Consider the following 26,311-nt stretch of genomic DNA (forward strand, 5'->3'; position numbering starts at 1 on the left):
GAACATTGCCGAAGTCGAAGGAAAGGTGCAAACCTGCGGAAACAAAGATAATATTGATTATTTAAAATAATTAAATATTAACATTTTTTCCGCAGGTGTGCACCTTTCCTTCGATTTTGGCAATGTACACACCCGCGGAAGTGAAGATAATTTAAATTAATTATTTGTTATTTCTTTCAGATTTTGAAATTATTTAGTAATGTTTTAGTTTATAAATTATAATACTTAATAGTTAATAGTTATTAATACCTTTATTTTCTAAAATCTTCTTGAAGGATTCCATGTAATACTTGTGCTGCCCCTGCAGCCAGTTATGAAGCTGTTTGCTGGTGGGTGCATCCTGCTTCTTGCCTTTCTCAAGTAAACCGACCTGCTTGGCGACGATATGGTCAAAGGCATTGGCATCCGTATCCTTAAAGCGAATTTTTTAAAGTTAGTATGTTTTTCAACCTATTTTTAAAAAATACACTATTCTAACTGACATGAAGATATATTTCGATTTTAGCAATCATTTTCAATTAATTTTGTTTAAAAAAATATAGGTATGAGACATTAGATAACAGCAAATATGATCAAAAATATTAAACATACATTTACCTTAAAGCGAAGGAAACTTTCATTATTAACCAGTTTTCCTGTTATGTGGCGCAGCGCTTCTAGGGCAGTGACGTATATTTTGACTTCATGGATAACTTCAGCATCTGCCTGGGCCTGTTGAAACTTCCTCTGAAAGCTGGCCAGGTTCACTCCCTTCCTATACTCTCGGTAAACATCTCTGTGGTCAATGATCCAGTGACGGCTAAACCTCCTAAACAGGTAAGCAATTAATATTATTTTTTTTAGCAAAGCTACTCTATAATTCACCTTGTCTGTCAGTATATATTTTTAATCAATGTTTATGAATACTTAATACCAGTGTTCTGGAGCCGGGAGCAGCAACATTTTTTGTGGAGCCGGATCCGGAGCCGTATTTTTTGTTAAAAACGGCTCCGGCTCCGGACTAGGTAAAAATGATTTTTTAAAGTAATATTATAATTTGGCAACGGTCTATTTCCATATAATAAACTGAAAAACTATTGTTACTTAACAAATAGACACACATCCTTCTACTTTTATATAGCTTTAATCAAATAAAAGCAAAATATTTTATATTATTTATCTTATTTTATCAAATTCAATAATGGAAAAAAATTGATATATTAATTTTAAGGTAGGAGCCGGAGCTGGAGCCGGAGCCGGGAGCCGTATTTCCAAATACGGCTCCCCGGAGCCGGAGCCGCATCAAAATTATACGGCTCCGGCACGTTGCGTTAATACATCATGTTATTTTATGTCAACTTAATATTATTACCTAAGAAGGTTAGTTTCTTGCAGTATAAATCTCTCTAATGGTTTTCCCTCTTTGGGGTATTCTTTCACGTGGTATGTGCCATCCCAGGTATGGAAGTTACAGTATTTGCACCCCCGCCCCCACGGGGTCTTATTCTGACCCTTTCCAGGGTAGTTGGGGATCATGTAAGCATGATCTTCAAGCACTTTAACCAAGTAGACATAAACCTGAAGTAATTTTAATTTTATTAAACATTTTATTTAATAATCTCACACCTGTAACTCTTTTTTTAGTTGTGTTCCTTTCTTGACTTTTAGTTTTGCTTTCAAAAAGTGTCACTTTTGCCCCCCCCCCCCCCTCTACATTTTATTATTATTTTTAGTATTTATGTTTGTACCTTATCACCATTACTATATGTTATCCTCTTCCCATCAAGAATTGCCCCCCCCCCCCCTCTACATTTTATTATTATTTTTAGTATTTATGTTTGTACCTTATCACCATTACTATATGTTATCCTCTTCCCATCAAGGCGGTCATAGAGCGAGTGTGTGTCCCCTTGTACTGTACCCACGCAGTCTAGGTAATCAATAGAACAGTTAATTTAATATATTATAGGTAAAGTAAAACAAACTAGTATTCTAGAAATTTATGTATTTACGGTTGAGATTGTATGGTTATTAATTATAAATATAATATAATGTATTTTATTTAAGTACAGACAAATAGACATCCTGTCAATTAAATTTTTAATGTTACTACCTATGTTATTGATATTAATTATACTAATTTAAGCTTACCTTTGATGAACATATGTTCCGTACTGTCACTGTTCATCTTGGGTTTATTCTTGGATCCTTTTGTACGGCCACCTCTCCCTTTTGGCTTTTCTCCAGCTGGGGATGACTGTGCTGAAGAAGGTGTGTCTCCAGCTGGTGTTGTAGGTGTGGCTGCGGCTTTAGGTTTGGCTGCGGCTTTAGGTGTGGCTGTTGTACTTGTACGGCCACCTCTCCCTTTTGGCTTTTCTCCAGCTGGGGATGACTGTGCTGAAGAAGGTGTGTCTCCAGCTGCGGCTTTAGGTGTGGCTGTTGTACTTGTAGGTGATGGAGACGGCGGCGGCGTTACGTTGAGTGGGCGCATTGGTGATGTATCTGGTGTTGTTTGTGAAGCTGGTTGTGGGCTTGCTGGTTTTGACCTTAAAATAATTAATTAATATTATTTTTCCCTTGCCCTCTGGACAAAATATAAAAATTATTTGGCTACTTGTTTTTTTTACCTCGATTGGGGAGAAGGTTTGGGGGGTGAAGTTGGATTTTCAGGTTCTGGGCTGTCAGGTTTTGACCTTAAAAAAATAGCCTATTATTTTAATTATTAATTAATATTATTTTTCCCTTGCCCTCTGGACAAAATATAAAAATTATTTGGCTACTTGTTTTTTTTACCTCGATTGGGGAGAAGGTTTGGGGGGTGAAGTTGGATTTTCAGGTTCTGGGCTGTCAGGTTTTGACCTTAAAAAAATAGCCTATTATTTTAATTATTAATTAATATTATTTTTCCCTTGCCCTCTGGACAAAATAAAAAAAAATTATTTGGCTACTTGTTTTTTTTACCTCGATTGGGGAGAAGACTCTGTTCTTCTTTTCTTGACCCTTGGAGGTGAACACAACTTTGTTATTATTCGCTTCCGTTGTGGATCAGCTATTTTTGAAGTGACTGGAGTGCAACTGAAATTAAATAAATAAATAAATTTTCAATTTCTCTGGTTCTTTTTAGAACCCACCAAATTTACCAAATTTGGGATTATATTCTAAAAAAAAATGGCCTCTCTTGGTGTGTAGAGCACCGAGAGTTGCTGAACATGGAAGGAATGCGCCCCGGAGGATGGATGGAGGACCCAACCTAACCTGACCAAAAGTAAGTAAGGATATTTTTTTAACATTTACCTACCCTAAGATAAAAAGTTACTGTAAAAATACAAAGGAACCCACTACTTTTCATAATCCCATTTATTATAATTTTATTAGGGGTATGCATTTGAGCTTAATAGTAAATAAAAAGTAAAAATACGACGAAACCCACTAATTTTATAAGGGGTAGTTTCACGAAATGCATTTGAGCTTAATAAATAAAAAGTTACTGTAAAAATCCCATTTCTATACTTTTTTTAGCATGGGTAGATGCACTTCGTGAAACTACCCCTTTTAGTTTTTTTATAACATTATTAAATATAAAATGAAAATATTATTATTACCTAATGTTATCACTGGGGGTTATTTTTTTTGTGGGGGTCCCCAACCCCTCCTTCTCCTCCAACATTACCGACCCTGGAGTGCAACTGAAAATTAAATAAATAAATAACATTTACCTACCCTAAGCAGGGTTTCGGATCCGCATTGATTTTATGCGGATCCGGATCCGGATCCGGATCCTCAAAATTTGGTCAGTGCGGATCCGGATCCGGATCCGGATCCGGATCCGGATCCTACTGGATCCGGATCCGGATCTTTGACAATAAAAATAAAATCACCAAATTTTTCAAAAAAATTTATTCTTCAATTCGAAGTCAAAAATACTTTTAATTTTCAAGTCTGAACCTAAACCTTAAAGATTGGCTCTCATCAAGAGAATGTCTGAGATTTTATATAAATTTAGGTAGATTTTTCCATTTTTTCCGCATTTTTTGGAGTCTAAGGATCCGGATCCGCATTTTTTTTGCGGATCCGGATCCGGATCCTTGGACTCAAAATATGCGGATCCTTGCGGATCCGGATCCGGATCCGGATCCGAAACCCTGACCCTAAGATAAAAAGTTACTACTTTTCATAATCCCATTTATTATAATTTTATTAGGGGTATGCATTTGAGCTTAATAGTAAATAAAAAGTAAAAATACGACGAAACCCACTAATTTTATAAGGGGTAGTTTCACGAAATGCATTTGAGCTTAATAAATAAACTTCGTGAAACTACCCCTTTTAGTTTTTTTATAACATTATTAAATATAAAATGAAAATATTATTATTACCTAATGTTATCACTGGGGGTTATTTTTTTGGGGGGGGACCCCAAACCCTCCTTTTCCTCCAACATATCAAGGTCAACCTCATCCAAAATATCGGGTATGCTTGCATCGGGGATCGTCTTACGTTCACGCAAACTACGAGTACGCGTAACTGAAGAGTCAGGCATAGCTTGGACAACCTCACTGTCATCATCGTCACCTATAACTTTATTAGAGTCAGGCTCAGCCATTCTCTAACGATGTTGTAACTGAACTAAAACTAAAAAAAAAGATTAATATTAATTATGACTTTATGACTTTAAGCCTAAGGTGGTGAGAATGGCCAGGTTACCGCTTACATTGGATGATTGGGGGAAGAAAAGGGTTAACAACTTAACAGTAACTCCACCCATAATTTTATTTTTTGGAATAGTAAGGGATAAAATAAACACACATAAAAGAAAGTGTGGGGGGGGGGGGTATAACTATAATCCGTATCCAATTACTACGAAGTACGAGGGAAATCATGGGATGTGTTGGAAAATATTTATATGACATGTAAGACTAAGAATTCTCCTAATTTCCCCTTGAGGAGGGGGGAGGATTTGATGCTTAATCTGCAGAAGGGGTAATTTAACACTTAATTTACCCTCCGTAAAAGATTAAAGATTAAAAGATTAAAGATTATTTGAAACCTGCCCCACCCCCCTTTTTCAACACTTCTTATTTGAATATAATTATATGTAATCTTTTTTTCTCCACCCATCATAACGTAATGGTTAGGAGGAGGGGGGGGGGGGGGGAACCAACAAGATTTAATTTGGATTTAATACGATGAAATTTTAGTAAATAAATTAGCCGTTAGAGGCTGGATATTTCAAATTGTTTTTCAATTTATACTTAAGTTTCATCATTCATTGGTAAGAAAAGTTAAAAATTATATTTCAAGTTTTAGAAACCTATTTTTAAGAAAAGTTACATTTGAGATGAATAGAATTAAAAAAGTATTCGGTAATGTAGACAAACAAAATTGCTTCATAGTTACATATTGGAAGTTACATAACATTCAAGGATTACCATTTTCATTGTCAGCTTTGATGTCACTTTATGAAGGCTTTTTGGCCAATTATAGAATAGATTGATGATAATGATATGATGAATATCTGTATCATTTCATATCTTTTAAAAACAAAGTTTTATACCAACGTTTTCTTTTTGGTTTGCTCAACAATTTTGGGGAATTTTGGGACTTGGTTGCTTCATTAAGTTGAGTGTAAAAACGTTTCAACTATTAATTGTTATTTACAAAAGGGGTAATTTTGTGCATCATCATTGGGAGTGTACATCAATTTATCGGCCATTATAATATAAGGTTATAATTTATAAAGGTGTCATATATAATTATAAACCTTTCTTAAAAGTTAAAAAAAAAACTCTCTCCCGTCACCCAGCATTAGTGGAAAATTTTTATAAAGGAAAATTTAAATAAATAAAGGGATTATTCATTGTATTTTTTTTTGGGGGGGGGGGGGGTTATATTCAAAATCAAGTTCAACCCTTTCTTTTCATATATTCTATGTATAATAAAGGTGTCATATATATATTATGGAAAATTTTTATAAAGGAAAATTTAAATAAATAAAGGGATTATTCTTTGTATTTTTTTTTGGGGGGGGGGGGTTATATTCAAATTCAAGTTCAAGTTCAACCCTTTCTTTTCATATAGCAACCCTTCTTAAATAGGGGAGGGGGGGGAGACTAGTGTAAAATAAACAGCCCATTGCCCTTCCCTTTATTTTGGGGGGGGGGGGGACTATAAAGGTGTTAACTGTTACTTACATGTAAAACCCTTTTCCCCCACCCATATATGTTTGGATATTGACCTCTAGGCTCTAAATGCGGATGCCACTTATTTTAAAGGGTATGTAAAGATAAAATTTTTTCATGCTATTAGACTATTAGTATTAACAAATTAAAAATCTTAACATTTTCTAAATAATAAATATCGAAGATTGATTTTACGGCATTAGGTTGGTTTATTCGAAGATTGATTTTACGGCATTAGGTTGGTTTATAAAGATAATTTACATTTTACAAATTTGTAATTTAAAGTTAAATTGTAGGTTGGCGACGAACGAGAGATGGGCCAGCCAACTTCAAGTTACTTGGATACTAAGGGGAGAAGAAACGGCGGCGCAACCGCCGAAAACTGCCGAGAAAAGGCAAAATAAATTTCAGCGGCTTATCGGAAGGTAATGAGGAAATTACATTTTTGCATACAACCCCTTTATTTTAATGGCTTTCTCTACCTTTTGACCGCCTTTCTCTTTGTTTTAATGCGTAATTAGTTTTTATATACGCATAAAATAAACTTATAAAGTTAATTATTTTTTAATATTTGATTTTGCAGTGTTTTTATACGTATATTGTGAACGTTTTGATGAAATTGAATTGAAATTGAAATTAATTATATCTGCATTTGCATTATGAAAAATAAAATACTAATTATTAAATTATTATTTCAGTATAAATATCCGAACGAATAATGAAATCTAGAGTACCCAGCAGCACGAAACGAAGGAGCCAGCGAATACTTGAACGACGTCAACGACTTGACCCAGGTATAATATATATTGAATTCTATTTATTTTTAGTTATTTATTTATTATGATGTAGTTACGTACGATTTAGAAAGCGAAGCAACTCTATAATCATTACCAGAATGTCCGTAAATCCATAACCATAACCATAAACAATTATAAACATGACATTATACAAGTGTTAATGTCCGTTTGTCCTACCTTTTCAGAGCTTCGCTTTTATGGATGTTGTCATCCTTGTTTTTATAGTTATAACTTATTCCACCAAGTGTAATATAATGAATAAATAATCCTTATACTAAAGGATCTCGCTAACCGATGAACCGATCGGGTTCTCCTTTTTACCTTTTTAAAAGCGAAGCTTTTCTATAATTATGGTCGGTCCGTCCGATTTAGAAAGCGTAGCAACTCTATAATCATTACCAGAATGTCCGTACGTCCATTTTAAACATGTTGATTTTTCGTCCGAGATAGTTAGCTTTTATTCGTTAATTTAGGCATGTTAGAATTGTCCTATCGATTTCAAACTTTGCATGATGTACTTACGTACGATTTAGAAAGCGAAGCAACTCTATAAGCATTACCAGAATGTCCGTACGTCCCTTTTAAACATGTTGATTTTTCTACTTTTATAACAACAAAATTTTATGTGATCTAATTATCCGTTTGATCTGGTTTTTGGTATATTGATTCCTTGGACAACAAAGAATAATATTATAAGCGAAGCAACTCTATAATTAAGTCCTAGAAATGTAAGTATGACCATAAACATTATCCTGTATGAAGCAGTTTTCCAACAAATTTACTTAAAATTTTGCTTCGACTCTATACATTTATAATTTATTAAGGTGTCGCTGTTCCTCTTCCTGTTCCTGTTGAGGCCCCCCTCCGAGATGATCCGGTTGTGGCTGCTATTGCACCCCAGCCTGATGACCAGCGTCGAGTTCGACGACAACGACGCCGTAATGCTGCAAGACAATTAGGTAGGTATTATATATAATACGTTTGTCCAGTAACCTTACTCTAAAATAATAAATTCACCTTTTGGAATTAATTTAATTAATTAATTGCGTTGAGATATTTTATGGTTTGGAAAAAATAACCATTTATTTTAAATTAATAGTAAATATCATACAGAATTGCTTACATGATTATTATAAAACAAGGATGAAAACATCCATAAAAGAGAAGCTCCAAAAAATGCGTCAAAAAATCTAAGCTGGATCTTTAATTAAAATGTATTTTTTTTGGCTTTTATGGAACTAATTGTAATCTACAGAAGGGAAAATCACTGGGGATGTACATCGATCTATCGACCACCCTCCTGAGAGATTTTAATTTTAATTTTGATTTAATTTATTAAGGTCAACAGGTTATCCAACAGATGGGGAACAACAATCATGTCAATGTTCCCCATCAACCACCACAACCGGACCATCCTCAACAGCCGGACCACCCTCAACAGCAGGACGACCCTCCAGAGCCCCTTCCCGACAACAATCCACCTCCCCCACCCCCGCCACAGCAAGAACGTCAACCTCGGCGTGTTGCACCTATTTTCAATTTGACAATAGGTGCGCACGCCACAGTAAATATCAACAATAATCAATTTCAATTCTATTGATTATTGTTGATATTTACTGTTAATTTATTGTTATTTTGTGTTGTTATCCCCACCCCCCCCCCCCCCCCCCCCGACTAAATGACTGGATTAGGTTAGGCTAGGTTAGGTTATATGGCTAGGGGGCCGAGCGCCCGCGGTTATTTTTATTGGTGGGGGGGGGGGGGATAAAAATTGTAAAAATCTATTTTGTATTTTGTATATACTATTTTTGATATATTTACTTTATTTACTAGAATTCCAATTATCCCCCCCCCCCCCCCCCCCCCGACTAAATGACTGGATTAGGTTAGGCTAGGTTAGGTTATATGGCTAGGGGGCCGAGCGCCCGCGGTTATTTTTATTGGTGGGGGGGGGGGGGATAAAAATTGTAAAAATCTATTTTGTATTTTCAAATTTTGTATATACTATTTTTGATATATTTATACTTTATTTACTAAATTTGCAGATTTTTTAAAGGGGTAGTTTCACGAAATGCATTTAAACTTAATTTAGTGAACCGCATATTTTATCCTGGTTAAATGGTTAAACTACATTTATATGGCATATATTTGAAAAAATTTCAATTTTCTACCACATAGTTTTTAAAATGTCAAGACTTGAAAATCGTCTTTTTAAATTGCATATATCACAAAAAAGACAATTTTAAGGTCTTGATATTTTAAAAACTACGTGGTAGAAAATTGAATTCATTTCAAATATATGCCATATAAATGTAGTTTACCCATTTAACCAGGATAAAATATGCGGTTCACTAAATTAAGTTCAAATGCATTTCGTGAAACTACCCCTTTTCTTTAGTTTTAATATTTTCATTTAATTTTTTTTTCAATTTCATTGTTTCATTTTTTAGTAGCAAATCTACTTTATATTTCTAAATGTAAATATGTCTGTCTGTCTGTCTGTTTTTTTTTCGTTTTTCAATTTCATTGTTTCATTTTCATTTTGTATTTCATTCATTTCATTTCATATTCGTGATAAAAATAAATGTGATAAGAAACTCGAAATAATACACTTTTTTATTCATTCTTATGGTCGGTCCGTCCGATTTAGAAAGCGTAGCAACTCTATAATCATTACCAGAATGTCCGTACGTCCATTTTAAACATGTTGATTTTTCGTCCGAGATAGTTAGCTTTTATTCGTTAACGATGCAAGAAATAGCTATTGATAATTTTAAATACGTGGAACGCTTACCTAACCTACCTAAGTTTTATCAAATAACTATATCAAACGTCTCTCTTCCTTCCTTGGATACAAACGGCTGCGCCCCTAGCATTTAGAGGCTCTATATTCGAACCTACCTACCTACCTACCTAAGTATATCAAATAACTATATCAAACGTCTCTCGAGTCTCTTCCTTGGATACAAACGGCTGCGCCCCTAGCATTTAGAGGCTCTATATTCGAAGGGATATGAAAGGGCAGAAAAATAGCCTAAAACCATCTAAGGACCTATACGAAGCTGTACTGTAAAGGAGAACCATATAGGTTCAGTGGTTAGCGAGATCCTTAGCTACAGACAAACAGAGCTTACTTCTTTATAAGTTTACTAGCGGCCTCTAGTGGCACTTTAAATGTTTTTGTTTGTTAAAGTTAATACTATAGCTATTGATAATTTTAAATTTATGTCTTCAATTCAAAGTTAAAATAAGTACACAAATAAAACCATCTAAGGACCTATACGAAGCTGTACTGTAAAGGAGAACCATATAGGTTCAGTGGTTAGCGAGATCCTTAGCTACAGACAAACAGAGCTTACTTCTTTATAAGTTTACTAGCGGCTACGCCCCTAGAGGCCTCTAGTGGCACTTTAAATGTTTTTGTTTGTTAAAGTTAATACTATAGCTATTGATAATTTTAAATTTATGTCTTCAATTCAAAGTTAAAATAAGTACACAAATAAAACCATCTAAGGACCTATACGAAGCTGTACTGTAAAGGAGAACCATATAGGTTCAGTGGTTAGCGAGATCCTTAGCTACAGACAAACAGAGCTTACTTCTTTATAAGTTTACTAGCGGCTACGCCCCTAGAGGCCTCTAGTGGCACTTTAAATGTTTTTGTTTGTTAAAGTTAATACTATAGCTATTGATAATTTTAAATTTATGTCTTCAATTCAAAGTTAAAATAAGTACACAAATAAAACCATCTAAGGACCTATACGAAGCTGTACTGTAAAGGAGAACCATATAGGTTCAGTGGTTAGCGAGATCCTTAGCTACAGACAAACAGAGCTTACTTCTTCAATTATAATTCAAATTATAGAGCAGCATCGCAATTACAAATTAAATTAAATAAAAATAAGAAAATTATTTTTCATAGTTTTATTATTATAAGCATATATATGTCAAGTTATGTTATTTATGTGGAATCTAACTAAATATTCACAGGAATGCGATCTCAACTCAATCGATAATGATCACTGACTCATCAGAGTCATCACCTTCACCTTCGCTCGCGCCACCTTCGTGTTCCAGAACTTCCAGGATGGCGTCAATATCGTCATCATCGGAAGATGGATTTACATCGCCGGAGATATCGGGATATTCGTCTTCATCTGATGATAGATCTACTGTGCCATCTAAACATATCGCACGGTCATAGACAGCTAACGCCTGGATAACGTCGTCACGGTAACCGTTGCATTTTGCTTCCATTTGCTGCAGAACAAGTTCATTTTGTTCGCGTGTACGCTGAGAAGATGGAAGGGCTTGGTGAAGGAATTGGTATATACCAATTCCTTCACTAAATAGTCTGATCGCCTGCATATTCCGAACACTCTGAAACCCCGACCTGTAAAGCAGGTTAGATATATCTTTAAAAGATCTGTGAAGGACCTGATAATGGGCGTACCATCCAGGCATCAGGTCGGGGTATAAACTTGGTTCTGGATCTGTACAGGTAAGTGTACGGGGGAAGTAAGGAACCAAGTCATCCATCGCTACCGGCTTGCGCCTGCGCCCAACTGTGACTCTCTGTCCTTGTTCCGCCATAATAACGATAGCAAAAATAAAACAAATGTTCAAATGTTGTCACTTCAAAGGTCTGTAAGCAAATGAAATTTCAAGGAATCATTAATTACCCCCTACAAATTTTTCTTTGTTGTTGGTTTCCAAGAAATTATTAAGATTTATAATATTCTAGATATCTTCAATGGGATGTGTGAAATATTTTTAACAAGGATGACAATATCCATTAAAGCAAAACATTAACATAAATGCATTAGTATAATCAAAATTATAAGTAAGTATTCTGTCTATAAGTATAAATTATATAAATACTAACATACTGACGTCTATAACCAACACAAATTATAGAAAAGCTTCGCTAATTCCTAGTATTTTGAATTTTCCATATGTTTTGTTTTGTTTTGTTTCTTGGGGGGGGGGGGGGAACATTAACATAAATGCATAAGTATAATTATAAAGTAAGTATTCTGTCTATAAATTATATAAAATAGTAATACTAACTGACGTTTATAACCAACACAAATTATAGAAAAGCTTCGCTAATTCCTATTTTCCATATGTTTTGAATTGTTAACTTATTTCTTGGGGAGGGGGGGGGGGGGGAGGGGTCAATATTTGTATCGTAAGTTGTAATGTAACGGTCAACCTTCAAATAGGGGAGGGGTGAGACTACACTAGTATAATAAATTATAATCTTACCCACTCCCCAAGTTAAAAATTAATCGTGACCCCCCCCCCCCCCTCTCATATATATAAACATAGTGAAAATGAAATTATAAGAATCCTTGTTACTCTATAATTAAGGTATGTCCATACGTCCCTCCGTCCGAGTCTTTTTACGGAAATACACTATATTGTTATATATAGAAAAAGATTGTTATAAATGTGTTTTTTATCACGTATTTTACAATTTTTTTGTCCATTTTCACCGCTCATTATGAATATGGGCGGAGTGGTAATGCGCGCCCCCCCCCCCCCCCATGTAACCCCCTAAAATTGGGGTTGGTGTTGTATGTAATAAATATTAGGAGGTAATAGGATATCTGTTTAGCTCCCCCCCCCCCCCCAAAAAAAAAGGGGGAAAAACATAAATATTAGGAGGGGATAGGACAGTTGACAATAATAAATAATAATCAAAAATCAAAATGCTGAACTGATAAGAAATAATTAATAAACAATTTTAAGTTTAGGCAAATTTAGGATTATGTAATTGTAAATTCAATTGTTTAAGTTTTAACGTTTTTCTATTAGCTTAATGCTTCAAAAGACAACCATACATTGTTCCAAATGGTCTATTTATTATTCATAATTTTTGGTGTTGTATGTAATAAATATTAGGAGGTAATAGGATATCTGTTTAGCTCCCCCCCCCCCCCAAAAAAAAAAAGGGGGAAAAACATAAATATTAGGAGGGGATAGGACAGTTGACAATAATAAATAATAATCAAAAATCAAAATGCTGAACTGATAAGAAATAATTAATAAACAATTTTAAGTTTAGGCAAATTTAGGATTATGTAATTGTAAATTCAATTGTTTAAGTTTTAACGTTTTTCTATTAGCTTAATGCTTCAAAAGACAACCATACATTGTTCCAAATGGTCTATTTATTATTCATAATTTTAGAGCTTCGCTACTTATGTATGTTTTATAATTATTAGGTAGACATGTAAGAATTCTGCTAATTTCCCCTTTGAGGAGGGGGGGAGGATTTGATGCTTAATCTTTCATGTCACACGGTCCACGGATAAAAAACAAATATATAATATCGTAACCAACCTGGTAATGGTATGGTAATAATTGGGGTGGGGGGGGGGGGGAGAAACAAGATTAAATTTGGATTTAATACGATGAAATTATAGTAAATAAATTAGCCGTTAGAGGGTAAATATTTCAAATTGTTCTTAAATTTATACTTTCATCATTCATTGGTGAGAAAAGTTAAAAATTATATTTCAAGTTTTAGAAACCTATTTTTAAGAAAAGTTACATTTGAGACGAATTGATTTCACAAAGTATTCGGTAATGTAGAAAACAAACAAAATTGCTTCAAAGTTACATATTGAAAGTTGGAATATAGATATCTTCTCTATATGCTTTATAACACTTTATGAAGGCTTTTTGGCCAATTATATTATAGATTGATGATAATATCTGTGATAATATCATTTCATATGTTTTAAGTTTTAAAAACATTCTTTCGCAAGGAAGGGAAATTTAATTTTTTTTAAAAAGGGTCAACTAAATAACATGACACGGATATGAAGCAAAATTGTAAGTGAATTAGTTGGAAGACTCTAATTGCAATAAAACCTACTCTTTTTGAATAAAACAAATATACAAAGTTTTTACTTTTTAATTCGTTCGTTCTTTAAGACAGATAGCTATTTCTTTCATAGTTAAACGGCTCCTCGGGGCTAAAAAAACTGGTTTTAATAATCAAACGATTGTACATTTCTGTTCTGTCTATATATCATAGTTATCATTGAAAACCAAAGAATAAAATAATAGGATGTCTGTTAATCTCCACGGATAAAAAACAAATGAAAAAAATTATATTTGATTTGCAATAAAAACTACTCTTTTTCTGTTCTGTCTACTCTATATATGTCGTCATAGTTATCATTGAAAACCAAAAAATAAAATAATAGGATGTCTGTTAATCTCTCTCTACCAAGGATCTCAAATTGAAATCTGAATCTATTTATAATTTATATTCATTTCTTTTTTTCATGGCTTGGGGGAGGGGGGAGGCGAGGGGTTATTAATTTATTTAAGTAAGAGAAACAACGAAATTTCATGTCCCACGGTCCACGGATAAAAAAATATATTTGATTTCCAATAAAAACTACTCTTTCTATGTAAAACAAATATACAAAGTTTTTACTTTTTAATTCGTTCGTTCTTTAAGACAGATAGCTATTTCTTTCATAGTTAAACGGCTCCTCGGGGCTAAAAAATCTGGTTTTAATAATTAAGTTAAAATTAAAACTATTTTTTGAAGCGAAGCTATTTCTGATTTATTTACATAAAAACTGATTTATTTAAATAAAGCGGAAAGCTGTCTATAATACGATGCGATAAATCTCTATTCTACTCTTTCTATGTAAAACAAATATACAAAGTTTTTACTTTTTAATTCGTTCGTTCTTTAAGACAGATAGCTATTTCTTTCATAGTTAAACGGCTCCTCGGGGCTAAAAAATGAAAATCTGGTTTTAATAATTAAGTTAAAATTAAAACTATAGAAACTATTTTTTGAAGCGAAGCTATTTCTGATTTATTTACATAAAAACTGATTTATTTAAATAAAGCGGAAAGCTGTCTATAATACGATGCGATAAATCTCTATTTTTGAAGCGAAGCTATTTCATAATTAAGTTTTTTTTTAAATCTTTTCTGTTTTTTACCAGAATCATTTTTAAACTTTTAAATTAAATCTAAAAGCTATCCACCAATATAAAAACTTAAAAAGTGTATATAATAAGCAGCCGGTTAGTTTAGGCCGTAAATCCAATAATGCGATATAATTATCCGAAGTTCCTAATCCAAACACAAGTATTAACTGATTTTTTTTTGACATGCAACTCTATAATTAAATTAATCGTTACCAGAATCGTTTTGAAAGTGTTAGTGTCTAATAAAATTAAATCTAAAGACTATCCACCAAAAATGAATATAAAAAGTGTATTATTTTGAGTTTCTATCACATTTATTTTTTACAATATCACGCAAAAGTTATTTTTATAATATTTACAATTTAATTTCAATATAGTTATTAAAGTTTCTATTTACAATACAATTACAAATATGAAATAGTTATATATATAGTTAATTAATAATTACAGTATAGTTTGATGATAATGATGATGATATGATTACAATATATATAGTTACTTAAATTAATTATTAAAATTCTGATAAATATAAACAATATTGTTTTGAATTATTGGCGGCTGTGCTGGGTTAGGCATGGGGACATGCTGGCCATTAATAATAAAATATGTATTGTTATTATTTATGGTTATATTATTCTCCACATTCCCCACGCCTCTAGGTCCCATTGGTCCTCTTGGGCCGGGAGGTCCCATCGGCCCGCCAGGTGGTCCTGGTGGTCCATCCGCTCCAATAGGTCCTTGTTGCCCTTCTGGTCCTGGTGGTCCAACCTGCCCCCTTGCCCCTCTTGGGCCGGGAGGTCCCCTCGGACCTCCAGGGGGTCCTGGTGGTCCAACCTGCCCCCTTGCCCCTCTTGGGCCGGGAGGTCCTCCAGGGGGTCCTGGTGGACCAACTTCTCCCCTAGGTCCCTGTGGACCAACAGGTCCTCTAACTGGAACTGCTGGCGGCGGAACTCTAGGGACTGCTGGAGGTACTTCTGGAGCAGGAACAGGAGCAGGAACCGGAACAGGACCACCATGGACTATGTGGTCCCCCAGGATCAACACTGGATCCGCTATATTAGCGGCCGCGTGCGCTCTAGCGCGACGGTTAGCCGCCGCAAGAGCTTGTCTCCTGGTTACAACAGGCATATTTTCAATTTTTCAAAAATAATATTATTTAAAAAATTCAAACTAATAAATTAAAATTTGATGTTGACTGGTTGACTGGTTGACTGGTTGACTGGTGTTGTTATGTATATGGCTTCGTATATTTGAATGAACTGAGTTGCCTATGACCGGAAAACAGATATTTATACTAAATCTCCGCCCCTTTTCTTCAGGTGATACGATGGATTTGCGAGAGTTACGTCATACGTGGATATTACGATTTAAGATTTGAATTTTTATGATATAAATTATAAATAATTAATAAAATCTAAATTTATTAAGTATAACTATATATCTAATCGTTTTTATATAACTCTAAAATAAAACGATATTACGGATTTACGTTAATATGTTAATACAGTTAATTTTGTAAGTTGTATAACTATATACGGGTTTTTTTTGACTTCAGTTGAAAGAAATGCAAAAAAATATATTTGATAACTTAGTAGAAATTATAATTGTACATCCTATATCCGTAAAATATATATACGGGTTTTACTTGACTTCAGTTGAAAGAAATCGGTTTTTTTATATAACTCTTAGAATAAATGCTTTGCTTCTTTTATTTTTGTGGTCATAGAATATCAATAGCTCAATGTCAATAGTCTATAAAGTTAATTTTGTAAGTAAAACTATATACGGTTTTTTAATTGTATAATTGTATAATATTTGAAATAGAATTCATTTAAATTTATGAGAAAGAAAAATCTGTAAGAAATATAAATGCAGGTGTTAAAACCTTATAAAAAGAGGGGAGAATTTCATTAGATTGGTTTAGCCTGGTAGTAATGGTTAGTTAGAAGGAGGGGTGGGGGAGGGAGATAAACAACAAGATTTAATTTCTCACGGAAATACATTTTGATTTTTGTCTGTCTATCTTTTATGTTGCTTCAGAAAATATATATTTATCGCATCGTATTATAGACATATTATAGACATTTTCGTTTTTATTTATGTAAATAAATCAGAAATAGCTTCGCTTCAAAAGTTAGTTTCTATAGTTTTACTTTTAACATATTATAGACATTTTCGTTTTTATTTATGTAAATAAATCAGAAATAGCTTCGCTTCAAAAAATAGTTTCTATAGTACTTTTACTTTTAACATATTATAGACATTTTCCGTGGATTTTAATTTTTAAAATATATCTTTAGTTTTTTTTCACAAAGCCGTAATTTGTCGATATAAGTCGATTTAATTTTTTTATTAAAAAGAAATAGATATCATTCTAGAAATCTACATACAAAGAAATAAAAACTTGACTTAAGTACTCGTTTTTATGGTAAATAAAAATATCGTCTGTACTTTCCTAGGAGTTTTATGAAGGCTTTTTGATCAATTATACAAACTAAGTACAAAGATATGATGATAGTAACCAAATTTAGATAATCACTTTAATAATTTTAGTTCTTTCTTTTTGTCTGTCTATCTTTTATTAAATACAAATCGTAAAATTCGGAATAACTATATACGGTTTTTTTGGACTTCAGTTGAAAGAAATCGTTTTTACTTTCCGGTCATACGCTTATAATACGATGTGATAATTTGATAAATATCTATTTTTTGAATTAAATTTATCGCCTGGACAGACATACTTACAAAGCTATGTTCATATATATTTAAGATTTTAGATTAGTTTGTTTCCCTTCAGTATTTTATTTTTTTTGGAGCGAAGCTATTTCATAATTAAGTTTTTTAAAATTTTTATAGACATTTTTCCGTGCATTTTAAATTTGTTTCAATTTTCCCATAATTACTAAAATAAAAGAATAATGTCAGTTTGATAATAAAAGTACTCGTTTTTATGGTAAATAAAATTAACATATCTTCGCGCCTTAATCGCTGTACAATATTTATTTTTGGGGGGGGGGCGGGGAGGAAAAATTTATGTCACCTGATTAAGGAAGGGAAACTGGAAGGGTCAACTTAACTGAACTCACATGAGAAATATGAGATCTTCATACAGAACAATAATTTTCTATAATTAGGGTCAGTTTGTCCGTCGACTATTTGTCGACTATTCTGAACTATTTAAGTGTTTGTGTTATTATCCGTTTGTTATACAGTTTCAGAAATCGTTTTAATCTTACAGAACAATAGCTTTTTTATAATTAGGGCTGGTCAATCTCCGTAAGAAAGCGGATAGCTTTTTTCATTTCTGGTAATGTAGGCATTTGCTTCCTCCCTGTATCCGTTTGTCATAAAGTTTCAGTACTAGTTTTTATGGATGTTTTAATCCTTGTTAATATTCCCCAATATACAAGGTATATTGATAAAAGCGTTTTTTTTTTGGGGGGGGGGGGAACATTTATGACCGCATAAAGCTAAGGGTCAACTCATGATACAGGAAATATGAGACCTTAGAGAACAAGGACAAATCGTTACAATTTACAAAACTAACTAACTCCAATCCAAATAAAATAAAAATATTTATTTTCATTTTATTTAAGTCAACATAGTTTATTTATTTATTTAGATTATTTATTTCATTAAAGTAAAAAAAGTTATGATTATTGTTTTGTTAGTATGTTAGGTTAAATAATAAATTAGTACATATTACTTGAGTTAGAATGATTAATACATTATTTAATGGTTATTGGTGGTTTATTTTTTAACTTTTCTTTCACTTTATGATATTAGCAAGTTTGATATATGGTTGAGTTGAAATGTAGAAGACAGTAAGCAGGGTGGAGGGTTGGATAATGTAGGGTGTTGGATCTTTGGAAGGTGGATTATTATAGAGTAGATACGCTGAAAGCCTGAAACAAAAAATCTTAAGTCTTAACAGGTATGTGAGGGAGAGGGGGGGGGGTGGTAATTTATCTATCCTTTACAACCCTCTCACATACTCACACGACAATACAAATACACATAATAAATACTAGGATATGACAATGAAAGAAAAATCGAGATTTTTGGAATAAAGAAAGGGGAGAATAAATTATTTAAAAGTCTTATCTATTATACAAATTTTATATCTAAGTTTTCATATTTATTGAATTGTTTACAAGTAAAACTGATATGGTTCTGATATCGCAAAAACCAATCAACCAATATTATTTTTTTATAATTCATTCTAAAAAAATAAAAAAAACTCATCAATATTTAATTTTTAAAGTTTTCATATTTATTGAATTGTTTAAAAGTAAAACTGATATGGTTCTGAGTTCTGATATCGCAAAAACCAATCAACCAATATTATTTTTTTTATAATTCATTCTATAAAAATAAAAAACTCATCAATATTTAATTTTTAAAAAAAATTGTATAAAAAGTAAAAAAAACACTGAGAAAATATTAGGTGTAGAGGTTTCGTGTTTTTTCTAGACAGCCATATTGGCTATTTTTCCAAATTTTGACGAAACGAAAAAATTTATTGGAAAATATCAGTAAATATTAACTTTCAGGATCGTATAAATTTAGAAAAGATTTTAATATTTAGGTTTCCTGTCCAAATTCAACCCTTTCCCTAATTGTTATAAACGTCTTTGGACAGTTAGAAACTAGGGGGAATATTAAAGAAATATTGACCCGACAGTTTCAAATTTCCATCGTCTAAGATCTATTGAATAGATTTCTAGTAGACATATGTCTGTTTTAATCAGCTTTAGGTCCGTTTATAATATTGATAGTGTGCAATCAAGTGATACTAGTGATCAGGGATATTGTAACTGAAGAAAAGATACTTTGTTCACCGGTATAAAAGAGACCAAAATATTTCAAAAATTAGATAGAAAGTATGGACAATATAATGTTTTATTCGTTTGACAATAAAGAAAATACAAAAGAAATTGTTATTTTTACTAACATAAGATTCCAAGTTTTTCTTCCTATGCAATATTCTTTATCCCCAATGTGATACAAATAATTTAGAAAATCTTTCCAGTATACCTTCAAAACCGTTGTATTATAACCGGTTGTAAGCCATACTGAAAAATTAAGTATAGCAGACAATTTTCTACGAATATTATGATAAAAAACTATAAGACTAAAACCAGTTTTGTTAAACCGGGCCTTCGGCCTTCCAGGGTTAACAAATCTGTTTTTAATCTAATAAATTTTCACTCTAATATCCGCGGAAAGCTGTCTATAATACGATACGATAAATAACTATTAACAAAGACAATTATATCCCAAATAGAACATCAAAATAAAGCTACAAACTAAATTCCAAAAGAACAGTAAACTGTTTTACTGTATTAATTTTGGAATATAAATAAAATTTTGTTGGTATGTTTGGCAATTGTAACATGTGAATATTAGAGGCCAAAACATATCTTATCTTTAATCTTTGTACTTTTAGTTTAGGGATTAAGTTTTTGTCCTTAAATCTCGTAAGTAGCTTTTTGAAAAATAAATCTGATCTTTAAAAAAACTTTTAATCTCATAAACAAATTAAAGATGTCACTCAAGCATACAATGTATTTCATATTTTATTAGATTGTATTTTCATTATTGCATTTCTTCTCTATAAAATAAAAGAAATTTAAAGTAGCGCAGCAACTATTTAATTATTTTGTTGTTGTTATATCCGCCCAACCTTTTAATGTAGGTACAGACGTTAAAGCTTTTGTATTTTTCTTTTGCGGAAGAGGGAAAGCCCTTTTTAAACTTTGTTTTGATGAGTTGAGTGGTTCGACTACCACCAAAACTTTTTGAAAGTTCTGTAATAGTTGCAACAATTTCTTTGAATAAATAAGAAAAAAAACTTTTAGTAGATCTGACTCAAGCCTAAATATTCCGTTCATTCATTCTTTTACATGGTAGCCAATACGATTGTTTGCAATGCCATTTAAATTTGGTAAAAATCAGAAAGAGAGAAAGAGGGGACATTGGGCTGTTTATTACACTAGTCCCCAAAGTTTTATAATAAAGTTTTGTTATTCGTTGGCTTAACAACTTTGGGGATTTTAGTGAATTTTGATTGGTGGGTAAAGTTGAGTCTTCAAACCTTTTACCTACTAATTTTAATCAACAAAATGGATAATTTTGTGTATTCATTGGGGATGTACATCAAAATCGGCCATTGTCTTATCCCTTTAAATCCCTAGGTAAAAAAAATGCCATATCAAAACATCAAAGTTTGGGCAACTATGGTTGAAATTTATCAAAATAACCATCCCATGTGCAAATTCTTTTTCAAACAGACATTAAAACAAATATGACAATTATTGTAAATTTTTTTACTGATTTTTTATACTGCCATATTTAAGTAATAAAAAAAGCATATCAAACAACTTAAAGTATGAAGACAATACGAGTTTAATTTTTAAAATAGGTTGGATGACACTCATTTAAATATACACTATTGAAATAAGATTAAGCATACAATTTTTTTAGCTTGGACAAACTATAATTAAACTACTTAGCACATAAACCAAACTGTCTTTGAACAACCCTAATATCTAACAAATGGAACACGATAGGCATCCAATATTAATAAAAAATAATGAGCATTCCAATAAAATTGTGGTAGGACAACCCTGACCTGACCTTGGTAACAAAGTTTTTCCATCTCTTTTTATCACAATTAGTTTTCCAGGTTTTTTTTCTATGTGCTTCTGGTCATCCCCATTCATTCTTTGCAGGGATTAAGTGATAGGTAAATGGGTAATTATATAACCCCCCCCCCCCACACACACACACACACACGTTCTTATGTGAGGCATTTTCACTTTTGTAAATGCTAATTTACTTGCATTATCTCCTTATTCCAGTATATGGCTTCGAAACCAATTAATATCCGCTTGATTAGAGCTGGTTCTCAGTCATAATGAAAAATCATGTATAGCATTGTGTTACTGACAATTTTTACGAACATTAAAACATAAATCATCGATTTCATACGGGTTTTCATCTTATAACTTTTCATTATAATATCCGCAGAAAGCTGTCTATAATACGATGCAATAAATAACTATCCCCACTCTTAAAATATCAAATTATAAATTTCCACGAATAAAGGGTAAATTTATCAACAAACCCAATTATTAAAAGAGCAACTTTCCCATCCCTAATGCCTGACATTGGGCCAACAGTTTAGATGATTTTGTTGGGAAAAGTTTTATTGTCTTCCTTCACGATAGAATTTTTAAGCACACAAACATAAATATTCTAGTAGAGTTTTCTCTTTTTCTAGAAGATGTTTTTATAATAACTATTTGTTCACTTTTTTTCACCAGTGCGTTCTTTGGTTTTTATAGCCTTGAGAGTATTGCAGGTGTCCCATTTCCATTACAGGATAAGAATGCCCAAGTAATCTTATACATAAAAAAATTAAATTTGCAATAAAAAAGTAAGTAAAAAAAGTTTAAGTACCTATGGAATACTAGCTTACTGAAATCTGAACAATTTCTTAATTCCATTTTCATGCATTTTATTTAATTTCTACATTATTTTTATATAATCATTAATCACGTTCTTAAAATTTAACCAATTTAGATTTTTATTAAAAAATTTTTGAGAAATTATAAATTAAGAACCAGCCGCTAACAAGCCGTTATGAAATCGACGTTTTAAATTTTTGAAAATCAGTTGGATGGATAAGGAATAAGGTATAGCCAATAGTCTAAATTAAAATTTGTTGGGCAGATAAAAAGTTGGTCAGCTGAAAATCACGTATAGGTTTCATGATTTTTTTCGAATTATTTTCGTTGTTGGTATGAGCTGAGAATGGATAAGCAATCAATCAAATTAAAATATAATTTAATAAACAAAAGTTGCAAATTGGCGGTTTAGTCACGGCTTTCTAGCAGCTGCCGAGCCCTGAAAATTTAGAATTTACTTTTTCTACTTACCCAAAATTTGATGCCGAAATCTCATAGAGTGCAGCTCTCCTGGGGAACTGGGTCTTTTTTGCCTTCTTATGCGCCATAAAGGCCATCACCACCAATATCAAGTTCACGATAATAAGCACAATCTAAAAATAAATTAAAATATTAGTGATAAAGTTTTTTTGTGTTTGTTCATTAAGATATCGCTAACCACCAATTAACCAACTGAGTTCATTTAGGATAGTTTTACATAGGTCCTAGGATGGTTTAATGCAATTTTGTTTGAAAATTAATAGCTGGGATGGTTTTAGACTATTTCTATGGTCTCTTTCCCCCCACATCGACCAGTTAATGATTGAAAAACCAACAATAACCATAAATAAAAAATATATGCGGTCAATAACTTGTTTAATATTAATTAGTTTTTCAACCGATCGGTCATTACATATTACTGATTCTCAATCATTTTCACGATAATTAAACCCCAAAGCAAATTAGAAATTAAAATAATGTCAATAAAAGTGGAGCTTAACACCATTTTTTGGGAAAATGGGATAAAATTCGATGTTATTCTATTCATTGGCTCAAAAAAATTTGGGTACTTTCTGAATTTTAATTGATTCTAGTAGTATTCAAACTTGCAAACTTCAATTTTAAATTACAAAAGGGGTAATTTTGATTAGCATCAATGGGGATGTATATTAATAAATCGTATTATTCCTGAATATCATTAAACATAACTTAAAAATATTGGTAATTTATTAGAAGCTCTTTGTAGAGCCAATAATAGACAAAAGATAGGCCAATACATAGACTAAAATACATTTTAATTGACAATGGTAGGCTAGTATGACGTCATTTTTATAGGAACAATAAAAATCTTCAAGTTATTAGCTTACCTCAAGAATATAACAATATCCTATCTGTGTATCATATCGTCCCGCCAAATTAAACTGGGCAGCACCAATACCAACCGCCAAAATGGTAGCGATCTCTGAAAAAAATGGATTATTTATATTATTTTTTTTTGTTTTTCATTTTACCCTCTCCATTTAAAATTTACCCCTACCTTGGGGGTGCCATGGGCACCCCCAACCATTTTGGAAGGGGTATTTACCCCCCCCCCCCAAACAATTTTGGGGGGTAAATAACCCCCCAAAACAATAATAAATCCCTAGCAAAAAAAAATTTTCCGCGTTCGTGTGCATTTTTACAACTAAAATTTTGGGGTAAATTTTGGGAAAGGGTAAACAAAATATACCCCTGACAACAGTTTTCACGGGGGGGGGGGGGGGTAATTACCCCAACCCCCAACAAATTTTACCACCCCCCCCCCCCAAATAAAAAAAGCTTGGACGCCACTGCACACACCCCTCCATTTCCAACCAATATACTTTACATTACAATGTACAATGCTAAAATTTAATGTAGATTCTACGCAAATGAACGATTGCCTTATCCACTTGGCCGTTTGTCTATTAATGTTTGTTGTGTTTCGCTACGCTACTTATGGATGTTGTAATCCTTGTTTATATATCGCCCATGATCTAACTAATATATAAACAAATTATAAACCTGCTAAAGAGATGGTTATTAATGAAAGTAGTGTTGACTGTTTGTATTTAAGACACAGGTGTTTGTTGTTCAACCTCATAGCACAGTATAAACCTAAATATAGAGAAATAATCAAATATTCAAAGTCAAATACAAAGTGCATATATAAAAAAATCCATAAAAAAAATCTTCTATTTTAAAACATGAATTCTTATAGTAAATGAAAAATGTATATACATTTTCTCTTTTTAGTACAATGAATAATTGATGGGAAAAAAATTTATTTTTGTAATGTCCTCTTTCGAGCTCGCCAGCCACCCATTTTCAAGCGGCGGGTGGCAACCGTTAAAAAATGGGCGCTTTTTTTTAGCTGAATAGCTTGCAATAATCTTATGGGTGGCTGGTAGCGTCTACAGACTCTTCGGAAAATTTGGCGGAAGATGATATGAGAGCTTAATACACCATGCAACGGCTAGAAAGCCTCGATTCATTCATACAGAATATATTATTTACTAAAACATTTTCTAAATTTCTTTAGTATTGAATTCATGATAAAATATAAGTATAAAAACATATTTAAATTTTCAAAATCAGTCAACATTGAGTTCAAATTCTATTAACTCAAGCTTAATGTTCCAGACAACTAACACTTTGATTATATGGACGATGTCAGACACCATGCAGGCCGAGAATGTACGCTGGTTTGTAAAGTACGTAGCTGGACAAAGTGTCTCAAAAATCAGCCATGTGACGTCATAAAAATGAGGGAGATGAGATGGATAATCCCTCATTTTTATCACAAGGCTGTTTTTTGAGACACTTTGTCCACCTAAGTAAATTACACACCAAATAAACAATGAAAAACTGGCTATACCACATCAAACTTTTATATAATATTTGATTTTAGAGAAAAAATCGTGAAACAAGAGAAATAATCTAAATATATGTGCTGTATATAAACTGTACACATTCAGACCCTGAGTCGCCACCCTCCTTCTCCCCACCCCATCTTACCTGAGCAGATTGTAAACAAAGCAGCACAGGCAACTCCAACTATAGCACAGATACCAGCCACTAGCAGAGTAACTAAAATATTTACACAATTAAATAGATAATCATAGTTAAAAAGTTTAAACTTCTCATAAAAAAAACAAGGATGACAACATACACAAGCAGAAAAGCACAAAAAAGTTCTTGGATAAGACGGACAAGAAGATTTAATGAACATTTATTCAAATAAAAAAAAATATCTTTTATATTCATATTTTGTATGATGACTAACAGACTGACGGTAAAAGTAAATTACATTATAGATGCTCAGAAAAATGGTAAATTTAATTTTGATATTATTATCCACAAAAATGTTGATAATCAGATGTGGGGGGGGGGGGTTAAATGTGAAAACTATGAACATAATCAAAAACCTGCTAAAAATCGGTCCAACTGTCATAGATGTTTTATAGTTAACTATCGGCTACGCCTCCTTGAGACCTCCAGGGGCACTTGAGTAAGGGGGAGTTTAATTAAATATCCCAATATTTTTTTAGATTTAAAAAGAAAAAGTATAACTCTCATCCGTATGTATTCTTATCCATGATTTTTTTGTGCTCCGCTTCCCATGAATGTTGTCATCCTTGTTTAATTTTGGTGGGTGAATTAAAACTGAAAAGGGGTAAATGGCTCGTCTAGCCGAGCCCAACGAGATTTTTTTACCCCAACAAAATTTTTACCTCGTGCGCAAAAACACATGAATTGGTAAAAACCCACAGAAAATGTAAAAAACTGTCTGATTTGAGACAAAAACTAATGTTAATGTTATTATCGTGTGGGTGAGTTGAACCTGGACTTAACAGTCAACTCAAGGCCAGACTCATGGTCCTTCACCTCATACCCGTGTTACAGTACATTACAGACAA

The 26,311-nt window shown here is 32.5% G+C and overlaps 2 protein-coding genes across 2 annotated transcripts in view; both read right to left on the bottom strand.

Annotated features, from left to right (window-relative positions):
- The window catches only part of LOC145319492 (uncharacterized), a 59,865-nt gene that overhangs the window by 27,770 nt on the left and 5,784 nt on the right, over nucleotides 1-26,311 (bottom strand). Inside the window, exons 4-7 of the mRNA XM_080161645.1 lie at nucleotides 25,410-25,481; nucleotides 24,417-24,509; nucleotides 23,741-23,835; nucleotides 22,866-22,987 (exon numbers count right to left, since the gene is read on the bottom strand). Coding sequence (XP_080017771.1) covers nucleotides 22,866-22,987; nucleotides 23,741-23,835; nucleotides 24,417-24,509; nucleotides 25,410-25,481 — 382 coding nt within the window. The remainder of the gene's footprint in view (nucleotides 1-22,865; nucleotides 22,988-23,740; nucleotides 23,836-24,416; nucleotides 24,510-25,409; nucleotides 25,482-26,311) is intronic.
- LOC145319493 (uncharacterized) lies at nucleotides 138-4,125 on the bottom strand. Its single transcript, XM_080161646.1, has 6 exons — nucleotides 2,607-4,125; nucleotides 2,131-2,525; nucleotides 1,824-1,909; nucleotides 1,352-1,557; nucleotides 598-808; nucleotides 138-412 (listed from the first exon to the last, which is right to left on the bottom strand). Exons 2-6 carry the CDS (start codon nucleotides 2,468-2,470, stop codon nucleotides 233-235), a joined length of 1,023 nt encoding a protein of 340 aa, XP_080017772.1. The 5' UTR covers nucleotides 2,471-2,525; nucleotides 2,607-4,125; the 3' UTR covers nucleotides 138-232.

Source organism: Acartia tonsa, chromosome 5, assembly GCF_053477335.1.
Source record: "Acartia tonsa isolate MP-2025a chromosome 5, ASM5347733v1, whole genome shotgun sequence".
In the NCBI taxonomy this organism is placed as follows: Eukaryota; Metazoa; Arthropoda; class Copepoda; order Calanoida; family Acartiidae; genus Acartia; species Acartia tonsa.

Coding starts and splice junctions, on each gene's coding strand:
- LOC145319493 (XM_080161646.1), bottom strand. CDS start 2,470: ATGCGCCCACTCAACGTAACGCCGCCGCCGTCTCCATCACCTACAAGT. Junction 1,910..2,130: donor GGAACATATGTTCATCAAAG/GTAAGCTTAAAT, acceptor TTGATTACCTAG/ACTGCGTGGGTACAGTACAA. Junction 1,558..1,823: donor CATATAGTAATGGTGATAAG/GTACAAACATAA, acceptor AAATTACTTCAG/GTTTATGTCTACTTGGTTAA.